This window comes from Piliocolobus tephrosceles, chromosome 12 (genome assembly GCF_002776525.5).
Source record: "Piliocolobus tephrosceles isolate RC106 chromosome 12, ASM277652v3, whole genome shotgun sequence".
NCBI classification, from domain to species: domain Eukaryota; kingdom Metazoa; phylum Chordata; class Mammalia; order Primates; family Cercopithecidae; genus Piliocolobus; species Piliocolobus tephrosceles.
In genome coordinates, this window is record NC_045445.1 from 96,105,762 (window position 1) to 96,127,709 (window position 21,948).

General features: G+C 47.8%; 1 protein-coding gene across 6 annotated transcripts in view; it reads left to right on the forward strand.

The window, feature by feature from the left end:
- The first annotated feature begins 4,611 nt into the window (after positions 1 to 4,611).
- Positions 4,612 to 21,948, forward strand: part of KDM5C (lysine demethylase 5C) — a 34,509-nt gene continuing 17,172 nt past the window's right edge. For 2 of the 6 annotated variants that reach the window (XM_023202488.2, XM_023202490.3), the window contains exons 1-12: positions 4,652 to 5,298; positions 9,116 to 9,193; positions 11,626 to 11,748; positions 12,054 to 12,224; positions 12,749 to 12,880; positions 13,823 to 13,946; positions 14,044 to 14,225; positions 15,168 to 15,326; positions 18,713 to 18,832; positions 18,957 to 19,115; positions 19,755 to 19,936; positions 20,032 to 20,194. In XM_023202488.2, the coding sequence (XP_023058256.1) occupies positions 5,149 to 5,298; positions 9,116 to 9,193; positions 11,626 to 11,748; positions 12,054 to 12,224; positions 12,749 to 12,880; positions 13,823 to 13,946; positions 14,044 to 14,225; positions 15,168 to 15,326; positions 18,713 to 18,832; positions 18,957 to 19,115; positions 19,755 to 19,936; positions 20,032 to 20,194 (1,743 nt within the window). In that variant the 5' untranslated portion in view covers positions 4,652 to 5,148. Of the gene's footprint in view, positions 5,299 to 5,953; positions 6,036 to 9,115; positions 9,194 to 11,625; positions 11,749 to 12,053; positions 12,225 to 12,745; positions 12,881 to 13,292; positions 13,735 to 13,822; positions 13,947 to 14,043; positions 14,226 to 15,167; positions 15,327 to 18,712; positions 18,833 to 18,956; positions 19,116 to 19,754; positions 19,937 to 20,031; positions 20,195 to 21,948 lie in introns of those variants that run through there. The other 4 variants (XM_023202492.3, XM_023202487.2, XM_023202489.2 and 1 more) reach the window with 4 other exon arrangements.

The window sequence follows — 21,948 nt, forward strand, 5'->3', positions numbered from 1 at the left end:
GTAAGGAAGGAATGGGAACTGGAGCTCCAGCGGTGGTGGGCACAGCACATGGTGCAGCAGGCAGCTCTCCCCAGCTGCTCCCTGTTACTCTGTTGCCAACAGGTTTCTCACGCTGGCTTCAGCAGCAGCTAAAGTACGACCAGGTAACAGATTGGGCTATCTAATATCTCCACTGTAAAGTTACCACTTTCCCCATTGTAGTGGATGAGTATCTTGTGGAGAGATGAATGGAAATGTTGTTACGCCTCAAACTTTCACTCACTAGTTTTAGCGTTCACTGGAACAATGATTATGGCTGAGGTTGTCAAATGGTGATTTTCAAATGCCATCATTCTTTCAATATGTCTTTTTTTTTTTTTTCTTGTTTGAGACAGGGTCTCATCCCATTGCCCAGTGCAGTGGTGCGATCATAGCTCACTGCAGCTTCGAACTCCTGGGTTCAAGTGATCCTCCCACCTCAGCCTTCCACGTAGCTGGGACCACAGCCACACACCACCACGCCCAGCTAATTTAAAAAATTTTTAGAGAGATGGAGGTCTTGCTAGGTTACCCAGGCTGGTCTCAAACTCCTGGCCTCAAGCAGTCCTCCCAAAGTGTTGGGACTACAAGGCATGAGCCACTGCACCCGGCCTGGGCATGTCTTAGTTGGCTTTCCACTATAAGGGAGGGCTTTCCCTTCTACACTTATTTATTTATATCCTTATGGACTTAATGATTGTTTATTTCACTCAGTGGTTTATATATAACCCATTAACATCATTCTTTATTTTGATATTCACAACCCCAGATTTGGCCAGTAAGAAGCCCGCTAAGCCCCTGTGTCCTGTGGCACATCTCTATCTTTTTTTGAGCCCTTCCAAGGAGCCCTGGTTTTTTTAGTAGAGAATGACATTTAGAAACCAAGATTTGGGCACTAGGTGTTACAGCAATATCTGAAGAGCTTGCTCTTTTATTTTGTAAAGGTTTGAGCATCCATTGATGATTTTCTAGCTCCATCATTCCTTCTATATAATTTAGAATTCTACTTTCCCTTTTCTCTCACTTTATTTACTTATATCAATGTGGAGTCATGGATTTTTATTTTAACCAGTGAGTTGTAATCCACTACTATCATAATTCATTTTGAATTAACATTATTTTGGATAAATCATTTTGTTGTTATGTATATGTATCAAGCAGATACTATACATCTGTATTTCTATACCAGACATCGATATTTCTCTCTCTGTCTCTGTCTAATAAACCATGAGTTCACACAGATACCTTGAGGAGGCTCTTTTAAGAGTAAAGGCTAGAGATAGTAAAAGGCTCACAAGAGGAGTGGAAGACGGCGAGGAGGAGGGGATGGATTCTAGAGCTATTTGGGAATCAGAACCAACAGCTTCAAACCTACTTCAGAACTGGAAGAGACCATATTTTACAAACCAAAAAAGTGAGACACAAAGTCAGCGTTCCCCAGTTGACACACAAAACACGAATGGGGTGAGTGTGGTTTTGAGCCCAGACGAGCCTTCCAGTCACTGCTCTGCACCAACTCCATGTCAGACCCTGTCTCCCAGGTGGATAGGTGAGGCCAAGCCAGCCCCCAGCCTGGGGTGAGCTCCTTGATGCATCCCACTTCTTAAGTCCGCAGCGCCTAGACTCTGGTTGGCCCCCAGCAAGACCCATGGCTTGGGGAACAAACCCACTTCCTGAATGCCTTACTACATTGGGAGCACCATCTGAGACTTTTACAGGCAGAGTTGTACGACAGTCAGACAGACCTGAGTTTGAGTTCTGGTCCTGCACTTACTAGCCATGTGACTTGAATAAGTTTACACTTCCCTGAGCTTCAGTTTCCTCATCTGTAGGATGGGGATAACGATACCTACTTCATAGCACCTGGCCCTTGATGAATGGCAGTCATCATTATCTCTAATCCTCCTAACAACACTGTGAGGAAGGGATTATTTCGCTTCATTATATAAAGGAGAAAAGGCTCAGGAAGGTGAGGTACTTGGCAGATCTCAGTGGGTGCATGTCAGCTCCAGGAAAGTAGAGACTACATCTGTCTTGGTCACCATTATATTCCCAGTGCCCAGAAAATTTTCTGGTGCATAATAGAAATTTAATAAATATTTGTAAACGAATAAATTCTACCTCACTGGCTTCAAAGACTACGTGATTTCTATTTAATTTTCCAGGACAGGGGTGTGTCTGGGCTAAAGTACCTCAAAGAAGCCTGTAGGAAGACTGTGCAGAGCTGAGACCCAAAATCTGGCCTCCTGATTCCTGACTCACGCTCTTTGTCCTTCCCTGAGCTGCCTCTAGATGAAAGGCTGAACTTCCTTCAGCCTAGGATCTACCGTATTCTCCCACCTTCTAGATTCTCCTCACCCTTCTCTGGCCAGGCCTCTGCCTCCTTTTCATCTGCTTCTTTCACACACCACCACCACCACCACCACTACCATCACGGTCACAGCCACGGTGGCCTGGGGGTGCTGCTTGATGGGCAGTCCAAGCTCCAGGCCCTGCATGCCCCATATTGCCAAGGACTGGGCCCTGCCCCACCACCCTACCTCTCACCCCAGCAGCTCCCTTTTCCCTCACCTCCTCTATTCCTGGTGAGGGCAAACGACAGGAAGAGCATTTGACCGGAGTCAGCAACTTCCTGTGTAACATTGGGCAAGTTGTTTAATCTTTCTGAAACTTGGTTCCTCATCTACAGACTGGGTAAATTCACCTACATCTTTCCGAAGACTGTGGCAAAGACTAAGGGAAATAATTGGCATGAACTAGCCATGTAGGCAATTAGATGCTTATCCATGTGAGAGGCTAGTGATACTACTGTGATTAGCATCACTTTGCCTAGCTTTCCTGCTTCCTGTCCAGACAGCTGTTCAGTTGGACTATCCACCTGTGTTTCTGGTGGAGAGGGGCTGAGGTTTCTCCTGACACCTAGAAAACTAGAAAGATGTCACTTAATATCTTTGTTACTTGGGACAAGTCTCCACACGAGCCAAGTGGGGATAAAGATCTTGAACACTGAAGGTAATATAAGGATTCAGATGATAAAAAAAATATGAACGCACTAGCACAGTGTCTGACACAAAGGAGATTCTTAATGAGTTTTGGCATATTGGTTGTTGACTCTCAGAAATAAAAATAACAGCTACCAGATACTGAGGGCCTGCTATGTGCCAAGTACACGACAATTCTGCAAGGTATGTAGTATCCCCATTTCAGTTACAGAAGTTGGGACTTGTTCAAGGTTACAAACTAGAAAGTGGCAGAGCTGGTGGGACTGCAAGGCATGGCTCTTTGAGACCAGGGCGTGAGCTCCTACCTGTGTGCCCTGTTCCCTCAGCTAGGATGTCTTTAGCTCAGTCCTGAAGTAGGCAGGATGGACCTAATTGGCACAGTATCCGATTAGGAACAGTTAACTGCACGAAGGTATGACACTCCCTACCTGCCTTAAGCTTACAGTGGACGTTTAATATGTTAAACAGGAAATGTTTGCAAAGAGTATACATATTTTTCAGTCAATATATGCTAAGGACATTTATTCATTTTTCTTTTGTTTACTCAACATTAATTTACTGCTTAACACGCCAAGTGCTAAGGAGGTATAAGGCCACATGGTCCCTGCCCTTGAGGAATCCATAGTCTGATGGGGGAAAACAAAATTACTTAATCAGCATGTACACAAGTACTCAAATATTTGCACAGTAGGTGTTCAAACTATATGCAGTAGGTCCACAGCTGATGAATGACATAGATGATCCTCCAATCACTAGATGTCTGATGTATGTGTACAAAATACTGGTTTGATACTCATTCAAAGTACTGTAGTTGCAATGAACCTATTCAGAAACTGCTCAAGGAACATGCACACAATAGGACTAAATGTACATACAACTGGTACCAAATGCACAGGGGCTGTACACAATAAATACAATCAAAGTACACGGATGTTTGGAAAGTACACTGCAGGCTCACAAATGGGCAAACAGGTGTTTTACACAGTAGACACTGAATAAATACGCCGTTGCTAAACATCCAATAGTTAAACAGGCTTATTTTGTCGGAGTGTATGCAACAAATGTGTACACGGTAAAAGTGAATACAGAACAGTTGAAAGCATTCATTAAAATGCTGACTCCCAGTGACTTTTGGGGGGTAAGAATCGAAACCCCATCGCTCTACCTGTAACCTTGGATGAAATAAAGATTTCCTCCTTTACTTGGGACTCAGGATTCTAAAAATCCGTAATCCCCAGCGAGTAAGCAGCTTCCTGCCTGCCTTATTTCAAAGCCCCAGAGGTGTCAGTGTCTAGAGCTGGAGCCTAGTACATCTCCCCCCACCCCGCAGGCCAGCAGAAGGGGTCCTTTGCAATCAGGCTCCCAAAGCCGCCTTCCGCAGCCCATACCGGTAAGACCAGGGTGAAGGGACACAGAACGCTGGTGCGGGGATAGCGACCCGGTTGAGGCCTGGCAGGGAGTGCCGGTTTGGCTCCACCACCCACGGACACCAACTCCTCTTCCGGTCTCCATAACGCGCATGCGCATCACTGGCCTTTAAACGTGCACCGCCGGTCCATCCGGAAAGAGGATCCGGCAAACTAATTACAATCTTGTTCCTCCGCCGTTGCAATGAACTATTTTCTCTCAATCGGGGGTGGTACTTTTGAGTAACCCCTTCCAAATAGAACCCATAGCAGCCTATTTAGCTCGGTCTCCACTATATGAAGATTTCCCAGGGCTTGGTGTGACGCAAAGTATACGAGGCTCGGAAGGACACCCCGCGGAAGGATCCGGTTTGTTGTGGTGTGGAGAGGGGGAGACGCTGACAAACCAAGATGGCGGCGGCGGCGGCGATGAAGGCCGCGGCGTTTGGGAGGTAAGTGTGGTGGCAAAGGCTGCGGTAGTGTGGAGGCAACGACACAGTTTGGAAGAAACGGAGCAGGACGAAGAGGCGGTAGCAGTAGCGTCAGCTTGAGACTCTCAGAGCACGACGGCCACACGCCCCCCTAGGCCCTCGGCGGGCGGCGGCTGCCCCGCTTAGGGCCTAGCCTCCGAGCATTGCCTCGGCTTCAAACAGCGGCGGCGCCATGAGTCCTTAAGGGCGGTGCAAACCCTCCTGATCCCTGGCCCAGACCTCGGGCCCACCATGGAGCCGGGGTCCGACGATTTCCTACCGCCGCCGGAGTGCCCAGTGTTCGAGCCTAGCTGGGCCGAGTTCCGAGACCCTCTTGGCTACATCGCGAAAATCAGGCCCATTGCAGAGAAATCGGGCATTTGCAAGATCCGCCCACCTGCGGTAAGCCCCGGGGCCGGTTTTCGCCGGCGGCGAGACGGGGAGTGAAGCAGTAGGATAGCCAGCAGCGAAGTCTGGGGCGGAGGGCAGCTCGAGGTGGGGAGAGTGGGTGGCTGGGACCGTCGTGGATGCGGCGCGGATCGGAAAAAGGGTGTTGGGCCCACAGGTGACCTGGAGTCAGAGATCCACCCCCCACTCCGGCTCTTCAGAATCATTCTTGGTTTAAGACAGGGATTCCTAGTGGGCCGGAGGGAGTTCACAGAGAGGCACCCCGCACATCTCTTAGTTAGCCCGGGCCACCTAGGTCGAGGCTGTAAAAATAAGGCGTTTCTCCAATCTGTTGTCATCACCTCCCTTAAGGCAGGCAGCATGGTATAGTATTAATAGAAAGATCGCAGCCCTGAAGGGAGACAGACTTGAGTTCAAAACTCCACTTTGAAGCTTAGCAGCTGTGTGACCTTGGGAAAGTAGAAGTAATCTCTCCGAGCCTGTGAAATGGGTCCCAGGAATGGTTATTGAGAGGATTGAATTAAACTAGGTAGCGTCTGTATGTAGTAGGCACTAGATAAGTGGTAATTATTGTGACTGTGAGGGTGTTTGATGTGGTCATTGGTTTATTCCTATGTAGGTTGACTCATATTTATTCATACCCTGCCAGGCCAATTCATCTATGATAATATCCTGGCCTGCTGGACCAGTCAGGAAATCAGTCTCACAGGGATTGCTCTGTCTCCCTTGAGGTGGGTTCAGGGAATTGTCCTCTTATTTTCCTCATCGAAGGCAATGTCAAGGCCTTTTCTGCACATCATCCCGCAGACTTGACTTCCTGTGGAGATGTTTGGACCGGTCAGTTTGGTGGTGGAGTGTGAGTCCTTCTCAGAAGATTTCTACTCTGCTCTGGTCCAGGATGTAGGAGATCCCAGAGGATAGGGCACTCTTGGGCCCCCAGAACAGAATGGAGCCTTGGAATTCTGTCCCCTTTGGAACATGATTCACAGGGGTCAGCAACAAAGGCCATAGCTTTCCTCCTAGGCGTGGCTTCAGGCTAGAAGTCCCTCAAGGGCTAGGGCAAGCTGCTGCCTTGCTGGTATGGTGGAAAAGTGATGATAATGTTCAGTGATCAAGCGCAGAAATTGAGCTTTGCTGGAAAAGGGTGTTTTTGAGTGGGTGTCTCCTGGCTGAAATGGAATAGGAAGCTTCATTCCTACCTGAGGAGGGCACCACAGGCCTCCTTATCCAACTTGGTGCTTTCTGGTGCTCAGCCACAGATCTAGGGTGGTTTCAGATAGATCCTCTAGGAGGTGTTGGGTAAGCTAATTTCTTCCTTCTTGGAGTCTGGCCACAGATTTCTGAGGTATCCTTGTCCATGGTGAGGGAGTGGCAGTGGGTAGAGGATCAGGAAGGCTAGTGGAAGGGAGAGGCAGGAGTCCTGGGTAGCCTCAAGGAGGCACTCCCTGAAGTAGTTGGGCAAACCTGTGGGAAAAAGAGGCGTAGCTGACATGGGGGTAGTTGAGGCCTGAATTCCTTTTTCTCTATCTTGGACTGACTTAGGCAGGCTGGCCTTGTGCCGGTGTTGTTACCCTGCTTTGGGGGATCAGGAAGGGGAAGAGTGACATGTCCCAGGTGTGCATGGCCAGCAGGAGACCATCCTTTATTTTGCTTCTTTTCACTGGTCAACAGCGTGCTTCCCTCTAATCCAGGATACCTGGCTCTCTGGTTTGGTTTGGTGTTTTCCTTCTCTATGGCTGCTCCTAGACCACCTTTAGGCAGCTGGCCGCCTTCTGGTTGAAGTTTGAAGTACTTGCTCAAGTGATGCTTGGGCCCAGGATGGGAACCTGTATGTGGGTGGGTGCCTGGGAATTGGAGGTTTGCTGGAGGAAGGATGGTTTCGGGCCTGAATTGCTCGGCAGGTGACTGCTATGCCTGGGAAAGATGGGTGGGAGGAGAGTTGTGGGTACCCTGAGTAGACCCAGGGGAGTTTGGAGGGATCTTGCTTTCTTCATCAGGTAGCCAGCCTTTTTTATCACCACATCCCAGTAATACCAACATACTGAGCATTTGGCATACGGTAGTCTGGAAATGAAGACAGGCGGTTTGCAGGGCCTTCCCAGGTATCTGTTGCATCTGTGGCTCCTGCTGTAGCATTCCAGGGCTGCCATTTCCTGTCAGGTGCTTGATGTTGCACTGGTTGTCTAGAATTTGATTCAGCAGGAAAGAAGAGTGCCCGGAGTTTTGGGGTTGAGCACCTTTTTAGCTGGGTTACCTGTGCTGAGGGGACTGCCCTATCCTGATGAGAGGCAAGCGGGCACAGGGAGCTTGTCTGGATTTGAGGCATACCATTTTGGCCTGCGTTTTTTTTTTTTTTTTTTTTTTTTTTTCTTTTTTTTTTTTTGGTCTCTGCTTACTGAGCCCCAGATATTTGACACCTGCTTTGGCTGGTAGGGGAAGGGGAGTGTGGTCTGTGTATGCATGCAAGTGTGAGTCCTCTAGCCCATTTTCTAAAAGTGTGTGTGCAGGAGAGGTCAGCAGTTTTTCTTCTCTTTTACTGTCTCCCCCCCACCCATGTGTATGCATATATGTATGAACACTGGTGTCCGGTGTAGTGCAAAGGCCTTGGATCAGAGGTCAGAAGACGTGGGTTCTTGGCTCCACCACTAACTCAGCATGTGATTTTGGAAACTTCACCTTTTTTCTCTGAGCCTCACTTTCCTTGAGCATTGGTTTAGGTTACTTTAGGTTCATTTTGCCAACCCAGCAGGAACCAGGGCTCTGGGAAGGAGAGGACTGCGTAGCAGGTTGGAAAGGGGTGTTGGAGAATGGGTTCTTCACAGCTGACCTTTGGGCAGGACACAGCAAGCTCCAACTTGGCAGGGCAGAATTTCTCCCACTTTCATGATCCTTACCTGACTTCCCTCCCCAAATCCTCCCATTCTTTGCCACCACGGTCAGGCATCCCAGCTCTTACCCCTACCCCCTGGAGCTCCCTCCCCTGCCTCTTCCTGTACCAGGCAGGTGTATGAGAGAGGATCCACAGGAAGCCTTCCAGACTGGGTGAGTGATACACGTACTTGCTCCCTGTTCCTTGCTCTTCCCTGCAGTGTCTATCTCAGGCCCTTAAACTGAGAGAACAAACATTAAAGGGCCAAACCTTTACGTCCTGCCAGAATCGGAGCTAAGCTACCCTGCATGTGTATTGTGAGGTGTGGTCAGCCTTAGATGTCAGGTCATAACGATAACTCCTTTGAATAACATTTTCATTTGAAAACTAGTTTTAATTTTCCTTATTGGTCTTGTGAGGAAGCCAGGGCTAGAGTTCATATTCCCACCTCACGGATGAGAAAACAAGTTCAGAAAAGCTAAAATCTCATAGCTAGTAAGTAGCAGATCTAGAATGTGAACCCATGTCTTCTGACTCTAGATCCTGTGTGCTTTCCAGTACTCCCAGGCCTGTGTGTCCTACAGCATGTGCCTAGGGGATAAGGAGTTAATGTGGGTGTGGAGAAGGTTTAAGGTCAACAAAACAGAGGCTCCATCTCTTAATTTCTTGAAATCCTGGCACTGTACTGTTGGGTGGGACTCAGGAGAAGTTTCCTAGGGCATGTGCACGGGGCCTTGGGTGTGAACTTGAGGGCTGCTAGACTCTTGTGAGTTCTGGGGGGAGGTGGGGGTGGGTGGTTGGGTAGGATGTTTGCAGGTTAAAGGGTCTGGAATGCCTAGAGGTCTGGGAAGGTGCCAGTGAGATTCCGAGCTGCTTTTGGTGAGTTCGGTCTTACACTATGCTGAGATAACTCAAGTCCCTTTGACCTCTCTACCCTCTCAGGACTGGCAGCCACCCTTTGCTGTGGAAGTGGACAACTTCAGGTTTACCCCCCGAATCCAGAGGCTGAATGAGCTAGAGGTGAGAAGACTAGGAGCTGGTGGTGGGGTTGGGAGAATGGATACCTGAGTTCTAATCCCACTTCCCTTATTATAGTTTCTCTGACTGAGGTACTTTACCTAGCTAGGCCTTTATTCTCTCTTCTGTGAAATTGCATTACTTTAGTGTGCCCAGGGCATGGAAGAGGCTTTAGAACTCTAAATATAAAACCAAGAGCCAGGCGCATTTAGCATTTGTGATTTGATAGCCCAAAGGCTAGGGACATATATCTCTTTCTCACAAAGGTTTGTTACTTCTGAAGCTCCCCTGTGAACTAGCCTACCCTAGCTGAGTCAACAAAAAGGAAATATGGAACTGGCTGATACCCCTTCTTCCTTGGCCAGCTGAATGTGGCTTCATATATCCAATTCATCCACAGCCCTGTGTTTTCTACTTTCCTTCCATGGGTGCTTGGTAAGGTGGGAGTTTAGGTAGATGGGCAGAACAACACAAGAACTGGGCTCTGTGGAGGCTGGAATGGTTAGAGACTTGGCCAGGGGTCAGGCAGGTAGGATTTTCCTTCTCCCTTTTGTTCTGTACAGGAAGTCCAGGCCCTTTTCATGGACAGGTGGGGTTTTCCCTGCTAGAGAATGCCCTGGGGTAGTGAGATTAGGCTCACTGAAGCCATTTCCACGTAAGATCCTGGAGTTTTCCATGGAAGCTCTAGGTTAGGCATATGCTGCCACTTCCTCCCCCATTATTATGTACCCACAAATCTTACTAGATGTCCAAGGGGTGGGGATTAGGCCCAGGCCCAGCTGAATACTTACACCCGAAAAGTTCACTTGTGTTCTAGACCAGAGTTCCTCAGCCTCGGCACTATTAACATTTTGGGAAGCTAAGGTGGGAGGATTGTTTGAGTCCAGGAGTTCAAGACCAGTTTGGGCAACATAGCAAGACCCCATCTCAGAAAAGAAAAATATATCTTGTCAGGTTTATAGGGGTACAGCTTGGGCAAGATGTTGCCTAGCATGACACAAGGGCAGGTTTTCTATAGAGGGAGTGCTGGCTAATGAGAAGGAGCAGGGATGAGGCCAACTTCAGAAAGCTAAGGGGCTGAGGTCGAGGGAGCACTTCCTTGCCCTTTGAGGGTTCTCACAGCTGAGGAACTGTAGGTTGTTTCTTTGCACAAATAGACCTTAGTTTTTCTCAGCTATGAAATGGAAAGAGCTGTCTTTGTTCCCCCTAATGGGATCAGGGCAAGGTAGCGAATGGTAGTGACTATCTAGTTCCCCAAGAACCAGGCCCTCTGACTGGAGTGAGGAGGTTATAGACTTGGGGCCTATGGGAGTCCTTCTTGGTTACTGAGATTTCAGGGAAGCATGATACGTATCTTGTTCCTAGTCTCTTTGGCCCACATTGGGTCCTGGGTTGGCCAGGTGCTAGTGCTACTCTGATATACCATCTCTTAGTTCTAGGCCATTCTGTCTATAATTATAGCATGCACTTTCACCCTTTAGCCACCGTGGAACAAGTTTGGTGGTACATAAGGAGGTGCATGTGCCTTTTTGGAGCTTTCTTTCTCTGAAACATGCCTAGAGCTTAGATATAATTCTGAAATTTGCAGAGGATCTTCACTGTTCCCCTCATTAAGTCTACCCCTCTGGGGTAAGTGGACTATGCAGTTATTTTCCATTTATAAGTATTAGCAAAAGAAAAAAGGAGTCCACAGCGGAACTGATTTGCTCAAGGCAATATAACAAATAAGTAGCAGAGGGAGAGCCAAAGCTCAAGTTATGTGGCACCAAAATATCTTGATGCTTGCTGTGTGACCTAACTCCTCTGAGCCTCTGTTTCCTCATCTGTAGAGGAAATGATAATACTCACATGACCCTGTCAGGGAGATTGACAGAGGACATATCTAAAGCTTTTGGCAGTTGTGACCCTCTCTATCGGGACCTTGGGCTTCTCTGATTGACTAGAAGGTGACAAATGAGAGAGAGGTGGCTGGGTGCAGTGGCTCGCGCCTGTGATCCCAGCTCTTTGGGAGGCCGAAGTGGATGGATTGTTTGAGCCTAGGAGTTTGAGACCAGCCTGGGCAACATGGTGAAACCTCATTGCTACAAAAAATACAAAAATTAGCTGGTCGTGGTGGCGTGCGCCTGTAGTTCCAGCTACTCAGGAGACTGAGGCAGGAGAATCACTTGAGCCCAGGAGTCTACAGTCAGCCGTGATTGCACCACTCCATTCCAGCTTGGGCGACAGAGCAAGACCGTCTCAAAAAAAAAACAAAAGAAGTGAGAACGAGGTGGGGCTAAGCACTGCCTAGAGTCTGGGATCCGGTTCATTGGAAGAAGCCCTGGGTAGTGAAAGTGTGGACTGCTGTATTCCTCTGTTCTCCCCTAAGATTGGACCCAAAGATAGTGGTCATTGGGGAGGGGGTGGCCAGCCTCTTTGAGCCTTTTTTTCTTCAGGCCCAGACGAGAGTGAAACTGAACTACTTGGACCAGATTGCCAAATTCTGGGAAATCCAGGGCTCCTCCTTAAAGATTCCCAATGTAGAACGACGGATCTTGGACCTCTACAGTCTCAGCAAAGTAAGAACAGGTTTTTGTCAAGCACCCCCCACCTCACCCCAATATCCTTGGTACTGTGGGGGCCCCGTTAGTTTGAATATTAGATCTTTAGGCTGCAATGGAAGGGGCACAGCTTGGTAGCACACAAGCTGTCATGAGAACATCTTGGAATCTTTTGCTGCAATTTGAGATTGGGATAAGGGGATAGCCTCCAGTGAAGTGAGGGACTGGAGTTGCCCTCATTGCCCTTTTGCCCTTTCTACAGGCCTACTCCCTCACAAAAATACACATGAAATATCCATGTCTTTTCCTGCTTGTTTTTTCAGATTGTGGTGGAGGAAGGTGGTTATGAAGCTATCTGCAAGGACCGTCGGTGGGCTCGGGTAGCCCAGCGCCTCAACTACCCACCGGGCAAAAATATTGGCTCCTTGCTACGCTCCCACTACGAACGCATTGTTTATCCCTATGAAATGTACCAATCTGGAGCCAACCTTGTGGTAAGGATGTCAAAGTGGGGCAGGGCGCGGCTTTACCCTTCAGCACAGATTTCTACACTTGCTCTTAATGAAACTGGTTTAGCGGACTGAAGACCTGGGAGTTGGACTCTGCTCTTTCCTAGTGATGCTTGTTCTCTTTCTGCACTGCTCAGGGTCAGAGGTCCTGGAGTTATCTGTACGGTTGCCTTATTTGTTATGTGACAAAGTTTTAACTGATAGAGAAATCAGATAAGGGAGAGCTTGGGCTAGAAGGTGTGGGAAGAGATGGCGTCTGATTTAGTTGGGGAGATGGTTGGTTGGTGGAGGAAGTGACTGGAAGGGAGGAGTGATACAAGCAAAGGCACTGAGAATTCCCAAAGTGTGTGCTCGTGTCAGTGCTAAAGACCAGTGGAACGGGCTACTGGTGTGGGTCAGGTGAGTGGACCACAACTTTGGATGCCATTGGGTGAGGGTAGAGGGAAGTTCTTGCTTTTGCGGGCTGGAGTCCCATGTCCTGACCCTTACCCCTCACCTGTCCCCAGCAGTGTAACACACGTCCATTTGATAATGAGGAGAAGGACAAGGAATACAAACCCCACAGCATCCCCCTACGACAGTCTGTGCAGCCTTCCAAGTTCAACAGCTATGGGCGGCGGGCCAAGAGACTGCAGCCTGATGTGAGTACTCCCCTTCTTCGAACTTAGAGCTTTGAGGTGGAGGGAGTCCTTTCCTTCCCTCTGGCTAAGGCTGTGTTCCCTGTGCCACTATCCCTTCTTTTGTTCTCTGAGTTCTTCCGAGCGTTAGTGTGTGCCTCTCTCTGGCTTCACTTTTGCTTTTTTCTCCCCTCTCAGCTGAGCTGCTGAGCTGGGTCTTGATCTGTTTGCGCAGCCTCTTTTGTATGTCTGCTCTTCTTGCCTGTTTTGTTCCTTTCCGGACTTACTCTGCTCATAGAAGTAGAACTCTTCTTTCTCCTTATACCTGTGTCTTTTGTTTTGTTTTGAGACATAGGGTCTTGCTATGTTGCCCAGACTGGAGTGCAGTGGCTATTCACAGGCTTGATCATAGTGCACTATAATCTTGAACTCCTAGGCTTGAGTGATCCTCTCGCCTCAGCCTCTTGAGTAGCTAGGACTACAGGTGTGTACCACTGTTCCCAGCTCCTTATGGCTATGTCTTCAGGCAGAAGCTTATGTGCGAGGCATTCTTCTTGGCACTGGGAATACAACAGAGAACAAGATGGACACTCCCTGGGCTCAATGAAGCATGTAATTTAGCAGATCCTATTAGTCACTGCCATTTGTTGGTAATGCCAAACACTGCTAGCTTTTTCATATATATTATCCCTAACCCCCCTCATAACTATAAGGGAGGAGGTAATATTCTCATTTTGCAGTTGGGAAAACTGAGATATCCTGTCTTTTATTCCTTTCCGAGAGAGGGCCGAGGAGGCAGCTCACCTACCCTCAGTCTCCAAAAAGCAACACTGAGTTCTTGGCTTAGCCCATCTGTGCCTCAGCCCCCAGCATATCAGGTGATATGTAGTCTGAGTTATTGTTCTTTTAGGATGGGACAGTCTGCCCCAGATAGCAGTCTTGATTCATTTCCTTCTTTCCTTCCAGCCGGAACCCACAGAGGAAGACATTGAAAAGAATCCAGAGCTGAAAAAGCTACAGATCTATGGGGCAGGCCCCAAGATGATGGGCCTGGGCCTCATGGCCAAGGACAAGACTCTGCGGAAGAAAGGTAAGGCCTGACAGGCTGGGGTGGCCTCACCTGGGGAGAAAAGTCAGGGCCCTAAGTGTCCTAGACCTCTGTTTACAGTCATTTTTCTCTCTCCCAGATAAGGAGGGGCCCGAGTGTCCCCCCACAGTAGTGGTGAAGGAGGAGTTAGGTGGAGATGTGCAGGTGGAGTCAACTTCGCCTAAGACCTTCCTGGAGGGCAAGGAGGAGCTGAGTCACAGCCCAGAACCCTGCACCAAGATGACCATGAGGCTGCGGAGGAACCACAGCAATGCCCAGTTTGTAAGGACCCAGCCCTGACTTCTTAATGCTCTGCTTCTCGTCCCTTCAATAAGCATTCCCCTGCATGGCACTGGACCAGGTCGCATTAACCACAAAAGCGGGCCTCCATGGGCCCTGCCCTCAGTTAGCTCCCTTAATTGGGGAAACAAAGCCAACTCACATGGAACAAAGAGCAAGAAAGGGTGATCAAGTGCTGTCAACATGAAGTGCTGGAAGGGTCCAGAGAAGGAGCCTCACCATTGCTTCAGGATAAAGGCTAAGCTCCTCATTGCCATGCATGATCCAGTCCCTGCTGACCTCTAGCCTCATCCCCCAGCACTGCCCACCTCACTCCTCTGCTATAGCCACACTGAACTCCTTGTAGGTATGTTCTTTTTTCCCCGTGAGACGCACTATGCTCTTTCATCCCTATCCTTTGCACATGTTGTTTGTTCAGCCTGGAAGAGATTCCCCCTGTGCTCTGCCCTGTTGCCAAGTTTTATTTTGCCTTCAGGTTTCAGCCAGTTTCAGGTGTCACCTTTTCAATGAAGTCCTTTCTCAAGGCTATCCCCCTTTATCTCCAGCTGCTTTGAGTGCTTCCTTCTCTAGGCTCCACAGTGCCCTTTATGGACCGCTATTGGCAATTTTTAATTTTTATGAACACATGTCTCTAGAGTACTGTATATACTTGGAAGGATACCATGTCTTGTCTTTGTGCTAGAGTCCAGCGTAGTTCTGAACATGGGTTTAGTAAGTGTTTATTGGATGAATGAAAATGGGAAGATTCAAGACTGGATGATGAAAGACTGGTCTCGCAGCTCTACCTGCTTATTTGGGGAGGTGGTACATACAAGCAGTTGAACTCCAGACCTAGCATGACTAGCCTGTACAGGACTGTAAATCATTCAGCCAGCAAACACAGTGGATTTCCAATGGAGAACTTTTGCTCTTCTCCCCTGGCAGATTGAGTCATATGTCTGCCGGATGTGTTCTCGAGGGGATGAGGATGACAAGCTCCTGCTGTGTGATGGCTGCGATGACAACTACCACATCTTCTGCCTGCTGCCTCCTCTGCCTGAGATCCCCAAGGGTGTCTGGCGGTGCCCAAAGTGTGTCATGGCGGTAAGGTCTCCCCACTCCACATCTGCCTCATAGGGCTTTCTTGCCTTCCTTCATCTGGCCTTATTGAGGGCAGCCTCTTAGCGCAGCCATGGTCTTAGGTTTTGGGTCTCTGTGGTGGGATTAGGCTGGGCAGAGCTTTGGGAGAAAGGAGCAGGAGATTCGGCCTTTGCTTTTGTCCTCTAAGAGCTGCCAGACCACCTGGAGAGGTAAGCATCATAATTAGACTGTATGTGGTGACATATAAACAGAGGCTAAATTGTGTGTTAGGAGCCCTGAGATATACAAGTTCAGAGGAGAGGAAAATGGCTAAGGATAATAATCAGGGAAAATGTCAGAAATGAGACTTGAAGGATAGGATTTTTTTTTTTTTTCTGAGAAAGAGTCTCGCTCTGTCGCTCAGGCTGCTGGAGTACAGTGGTGTGATCTCAGCTCACTGCAAGTTCCGCCTCCCGGGTTCACACCTTTCTCCCGCCTCAGCCTCCCGAGTAGCTGGGGTTACAGGCGCCCACCACCACGCCTGACTTAATTTTTTGTATTTTTAGTAGAGACGGGGTTTCACCATGTTAGCCAGGATGGTCTCGATCTCCTGACCTCGTGATCCACCCGCCTCGGCCTCCCAAAGTGCTGGGATTACAGTCGTGAGCCACCGTGCCCAGCCGAAGGATAGGAATATTAAGAAAAAAATGTTCTTTCAAATTCTGAGTTTTTGTTCTTTTTTTTTCCTTTTTAGAAAGTTTGAGGCTGGGCACGGTGGCTCACGCCTATAATCCTAGCACTTTGGGAGGCCAAGGTGGGTGGATCGTTTGAGCCCAGAAGTTTGAGACCAGCCTGGGCAACATGGCGAAACCCCATCTCTACCAAAACAGATAGAAAAATTAGCCAGGCATGGTGGCGCACGCCTGTTGTCCCAGCTACTTGGAAGGCTGAGGTGGGAGGATCCCTTGAGCCCAGGAGGCAGTGGTTGCAGCGTGCCGAAACCATGCCACTGCACCCCAGCTGGGGCAACAGAATGAGACCCTGTCTGAAAAAAAGAAGAAAAGACGTTTTGGAAAATCGACAGATTACTTGCCTTCCCACTACCCAGTGATAGCCATTGTTAATAGTTTGGTATATTTTTTTCTCATCTTTTTGCTGTTACTTATATGTAACTATAACAAGTTTGAGATCTTGTTATATATTTTCATTTGTTACTTTATAACCATTTCTCTGTATTATTAAGTTTAATCAAGGTCTGGAATTTTTTTTAGATGGTATATCATAGGTATAATATTTATTTAGTTGTTTTCCTCTTGTTATATTTAGACTGAGGCAGTGATACAGGCTTTAACTAGAGAGGTGGGTGGCTGTTCGGGACTGGGAGGTGGAGGACTAGCAGGAACAGAGGTATAGCAGGAGAGCATGCCTACTGTGGGTATAGGGGCAGTAAGGAGAGAGCCGAAGCAGCAGTAAGGGCCAAGCGGCCAGGAAGTTGGGCAGGTACATTTCATGAACTTCCTACCTTCACCCAAATTCTTGGTGCTTATCTTCTACATTTCCCTCTGGATTTCTGGAGAGCAGACATTCGCCTTATCTTAGGGACTCAACTGTGGTTGTAGAGACCAGGTGTGCACATGCATACATACACACACACAGACATACACAGATGAGGAAAAATCAGGGCAGTGCATATTGGCCTTGGTAGTGGTGGAGATTCCAGTTGGGGAGGAGTTTGGATACCAACAGTATCAAGACTATCGACTCTACTTGACTCTCTTAAGTGGTTATAAGTCAGTGGATCAGACTGACATTTATTTTTCAAACATAAGCATGGTGTGTGTCTGATTTTGGGGTACATACCGTTCTCATCTAAAATAATGAGCATAGGTACAAAATGAGGTAGACCCACATCCTGTCTTCTGAGACAGTCTCAAGAACAGAAGTAGTGGAAGGTTTATACTGTAAAAGCCAGTGTCTTCATTTTCCATCTTTCTTTCTTTTTTCTTTTTTTTTTTTTGAGACGGAGTCTTGCTCTGTCGCCCAGGCTGGAGTGCAGTGGCCGTATCTCAGCTCACTGCAAGCTCCGCCTCCTGGGTTTACGCCATTCTCCTGCCTCAGCCTCCTGAGTAGCTGGGACTACAGGCGCCCGCCACCTCGCCCGGCTAGTTTTTTTTTTTTTTTTTTTGTATTTTTTAGTAGAGACGGGATTTCACCATGTTAGCCTAGCCAGGATGGTCTCGATCTCCTGACCTCGTGATCCGCCCGTCTCGGCCTCCCAAAGTGCTGGGATTACATTCTTTTTTGTTTTTTTCTTGCAACAGAATCTTGCTCTGTCACCCAGGCTGGAGTGCAGTGATGTTATCTCTGCTCACTGCAACCTCTGCCTCTCAGGTTCAAGTGATTCTCCTGCCTCAGCCTCCTGAGTAGCTGGGATTACAGGTGCCTGCCACCACGCCTGTCTAGTTTTTGTATTTTTAGTAGAGACAGAGTTTCACTGTGGTGGCCAGGCTGGTCTCGAACTCCTGACCTCATGTGTTCTACCCACCTTAGCCTCCCAAAGTGCTGGGATTACAGGCATGAGCCACCATGCCCAGCCCCATTTTCCATCTTTCAAGGTGCTAGGATATTCAATGCCATTTTCCCAGCCTTATAGTTCTAGTCTGGGCATAAAAAAACTTCCCTAAGCATCCTGCATAGAATCACATTTTAGAGGCCAGGCATGGTGGCTCATGCCTGTAATCCCAGCACTTGGGAGGCCAAGGCGGGCGGATCACAGGGTCAGGAGTTTGAGACCAGCCTGGCCAACATGGTGAAACCCCATCTCTACTGAAAATACAAAAATTAGCGAGGCTTGGTGGCGGGCACCTGTAATCCCAGCAACTTGGGAGGCTGAGGCAGGAGAATCGCTTGAAACTGGGAGATGGAGGTTGCAGTGAGCTGAGATTGTGGCACTGCACTCCAGTCTGGGCGACAGAGCAAAACTCCGTCTCAAAAAAAAAAAAAAATAGAATCACATTTTAGTGAGAGAGGAAAAATGGTGGCAGAAGAACACCGGATAGTATATTAAAGTCAGAGCCATTTAGATAAAGTCCTAAAGGAAGAAAAGAGCATGAGATGACTCCCTGGAAGTTGTGAGACTGGAATTGAGTTTTGAAGAACCAATGAAAGAAAGTGGAAAAGGACATTTCAGTAGGGAGGAACTGAGCAGAAAAAGCATGATGGGGAATGAAAAGACTAAGCCAAAGTGGTAAGAGCAAAAGGTACAGCTATAAAGTAAGGCCTGCCTCAGGGGCCTTGAGTGCAGACCTAGGGCTCTTCTCCCTCCCTACACCTTATATTCCAGTTCCACTTGTGAGGATTCTTCACCTCTTTGCCTCTGTTTTGGTGACATGTTCTCCTTTGGGTTTTAGGAGTGTAAGCGGCCCCCAGAAGCCTTTGGCTTTGAGCAGGCTACCCGGGAATACACTCTGCAGAGCTTTGGCGAGATGGCCGACTCCTTTAAAGCTGACTACTTCAACATGCCCGTGCATGTAGGTGATGGAGGTAGTGTTGGGCTAGGATCATAGGTGTTGGTGCCAGATGGTCTCAGCTCACCTGGGTCAGTGGGTCCAGGATGTGATGGGCCATGGTCAACTGCTACCTTACTTCCCCTAGATGGTGCCCACAGAACTTGTGGAGAAGGAGTTCTGGAGGCTGGTAAATAGCATTGAGGAAGATGTGACTGTTGAGTATGGAGCTGACATCCATTCCAAAGAATTTGGCAGCGGTTTCCCTGTCAGTGACAGTAAACGGCACCTAACCCCTGAAGAGGAGGTGAGTGGATGATCATGGTTACATGTCAGCTGTGTGAACTTAGGCAAATCATTTAATATCTGAAAAACTCAATATCTCTGTAAGATGAAGATAATTATGCTAGTCTTACGTAGCCGTGAGATTTAGATGAGATGAAAGAAAACAGTCTGGTACCTGGCATGTACAAACATGAGATGGGTTCTTTCACCTCTGCGAGCCCATTTCCTTATCTCTAAAATGGGGATAATATCTACCTCGCAAATTTGTTATAAAAATTAAATGAGAAGGTATATGAGATCCTGGCTCATCCATAAGAAGTGTCCAGGGGGTGGGGTTTGTATGCACAGGAGAAAATGAGGGCTTAGTTGTGCTTCCAAGAAAGGGTACATTTTGATCCAGAGCAGGATTTTTTTTAACTTGCAGGCATTTTGGTAGATGGATATATCTGTAAATTTTGCAGAAATTGAAGTGAATAGAATTGAAATTTTGTATGTCTGCTTTTTGGTGGAGAGGTAGGGAGAAAACCTATATGTTTCTTAAGATGTTTCAAAAAAGTCTCTGACCTCAAAATTAAGGTTCCCTAGGCTGAAGAAAATGACTTAAGATCTCAGTTCCTTAGCATAACCCTCATGCCCTTTTTACAAATACCTGACCTGGCAGGAGTATGCTACCAGTGGTTGGAACCTAAATGTGATGCCGGTGTTGGAACAGTCTGTACTGTGCCACATCAATGCAGATATCTCTGGCATGAAGGTGCCCTGGCTCTACGTGGGCATGGTCTTCTCAGCCTTTTGCTGGCATATTGAGGATCACTGGAGTTACTCCATTAACTACCTCCACTGGTGAGTGGGGCCCTGGGGAGCCAGGGAATCAAGTCAGTGTGGGCTCCCTGCATGACCAAGGTGTGATTGTGTGTGTCCCTTTTCCATTTGTGCAGGGGTGAGCCGAAGACCTGGTATGGGGTGCCCTCACTTGCAGCAGAACATTTGGAAGAGGTGATGAAGAAGCTGACACCTGAACTATTTGATAGCCAGCCTGACCTCCTGCACCAACTTGTCACCCTCATGAATCCCAACACCCTCATGTCCCATGGCGTGCCAGTGAGTACCCAGGCAACAGGGACAAGCAGCAGGAATGATTTAGTGATGTCCTTTGTGATGGTGGTGGTGGTGGTGGTGGTTGTCATCTAGATTCTGCCCCTGCCCTTTCTTCGTTGCTGTTCTTAATTGGGCTACAGGTTTGACTACTCTAGTAGAGACCCAAAATAATAGTGATTAGATGTACCATATGATGGTATACCCTCTGGGCCATGTGATAGAGGGTAACACCTAAGGGGTGGCTTATTATCACATCTACATTCCAGCCAGTGGAAGAGGGAAATGGGAAAGGGCAGGGCTAGACAAATCTTTCAAGGGCACACATCATTTCCATTCATCTTCTGTTAGTAAAAACTTGGTCATAATGACCACATCTAGCTGCAGGGAAAACTGGGAAATGTAATTCTTATTTTGGATGGTCAAGTACCGCTTATAAACGGGAGGTCATGTTGTTATGACAGAAGACAAGAATGAATATCAGGGTATAACTAGCAGCCTCTGCCATACTTTGTATACTCTTACCCTTCTCAGAGCAATGGATAGGTCTTTTTATTTAACAGGTCAAAAGTTGAACCCAGAGTTCTGGGCTATCCTCTGTGTACTTCTCTCTTACCCTTTAAAACATTTTGCTGGGTATACAACGTGGCTTACCTGTGAGAGACTTTATATTCCTGGGAATTTCTAGCATTGATTAGCATCAGCCAGTTTTCTGGTGTGGATCTTAAAACAGCCTGATCACTAGTCCTGTAAGAACAGGAATTAGTAGATCCTGTATCTCTGCTTTAAGTGTTATCTGGGGCTGCTGCTACTCTTCCCTACTACTCCCTTCCACACTCTTTGGCCTTGGACACATTACCACTTACTCTAATGCATGAGATAGTCAATGAATACTGAATTAATGTCTCCTTCAAATATTCCTAGATATCTGTACAGTAGGGCTTTGGACTAAGTCAGTGGTTCTCACCTGCGTTGCTTTTTACCTTCACCTTGTTTTGGTATACTATATGTCCCATGAGTAATATTTTTTTATTATAAAATTTAGTGATATTTAACCAAGGACTTGGGATAACTAGGGAATTGGACAGAAGGAGGTGTCCTATAACAGTTTAGGCAGTCTTCCTCCACTCAGGGAGTTATCCTTTTCTCTCTCTACCTCACCCCATTTAAGGATTACCGGACTCGATGATCAAGGGCTTGAGTTCTGCTTCATAAGTAGACATGGGGTGTGACTTTCCTCAGACTCTGTCTTCCTGACCCATAGCACAGCATCAGTCCTTGTCTATAATGCCATGGAAAACTGTAAAAGAGGATTCTCTTGGCCAGGCGCAGTGGCTCACACCTGTAATCTGAGCACTTCGGGAGGCTGAGGCAGGCAGATCCTCCCTTGAGGTCAGGAGTTTGAAACCAGCCTGGCCAACATGGTGAAACCCCGGTCTCTACTAAAAGTACAAAAGTTAGCCGGGTATGGTGGTGCACACCTGTAATCCCAGCTACTCAGGAGCTGGAGGCCAGAGAATCGCTTTAACCCGGGAGGCAGAGGTTGTAGTGAGCTGAGATTGCACCACTGCACTCCAGCCTGGGCAACATAGTGAGACTCTGTCTTTTAAAAAAAAAAAAAAAAAAGAGCCGGGCACAATGGCTTATGCCTGTTATCCCAGCACTTTGGGAGGCTGAGGCAGCCGGATCACCTGAGGTCGGGAGTTCGAGACCAGCCTGGCCAACATGGCGAAACCCTGTCTCTAATAAAAATACAAAAA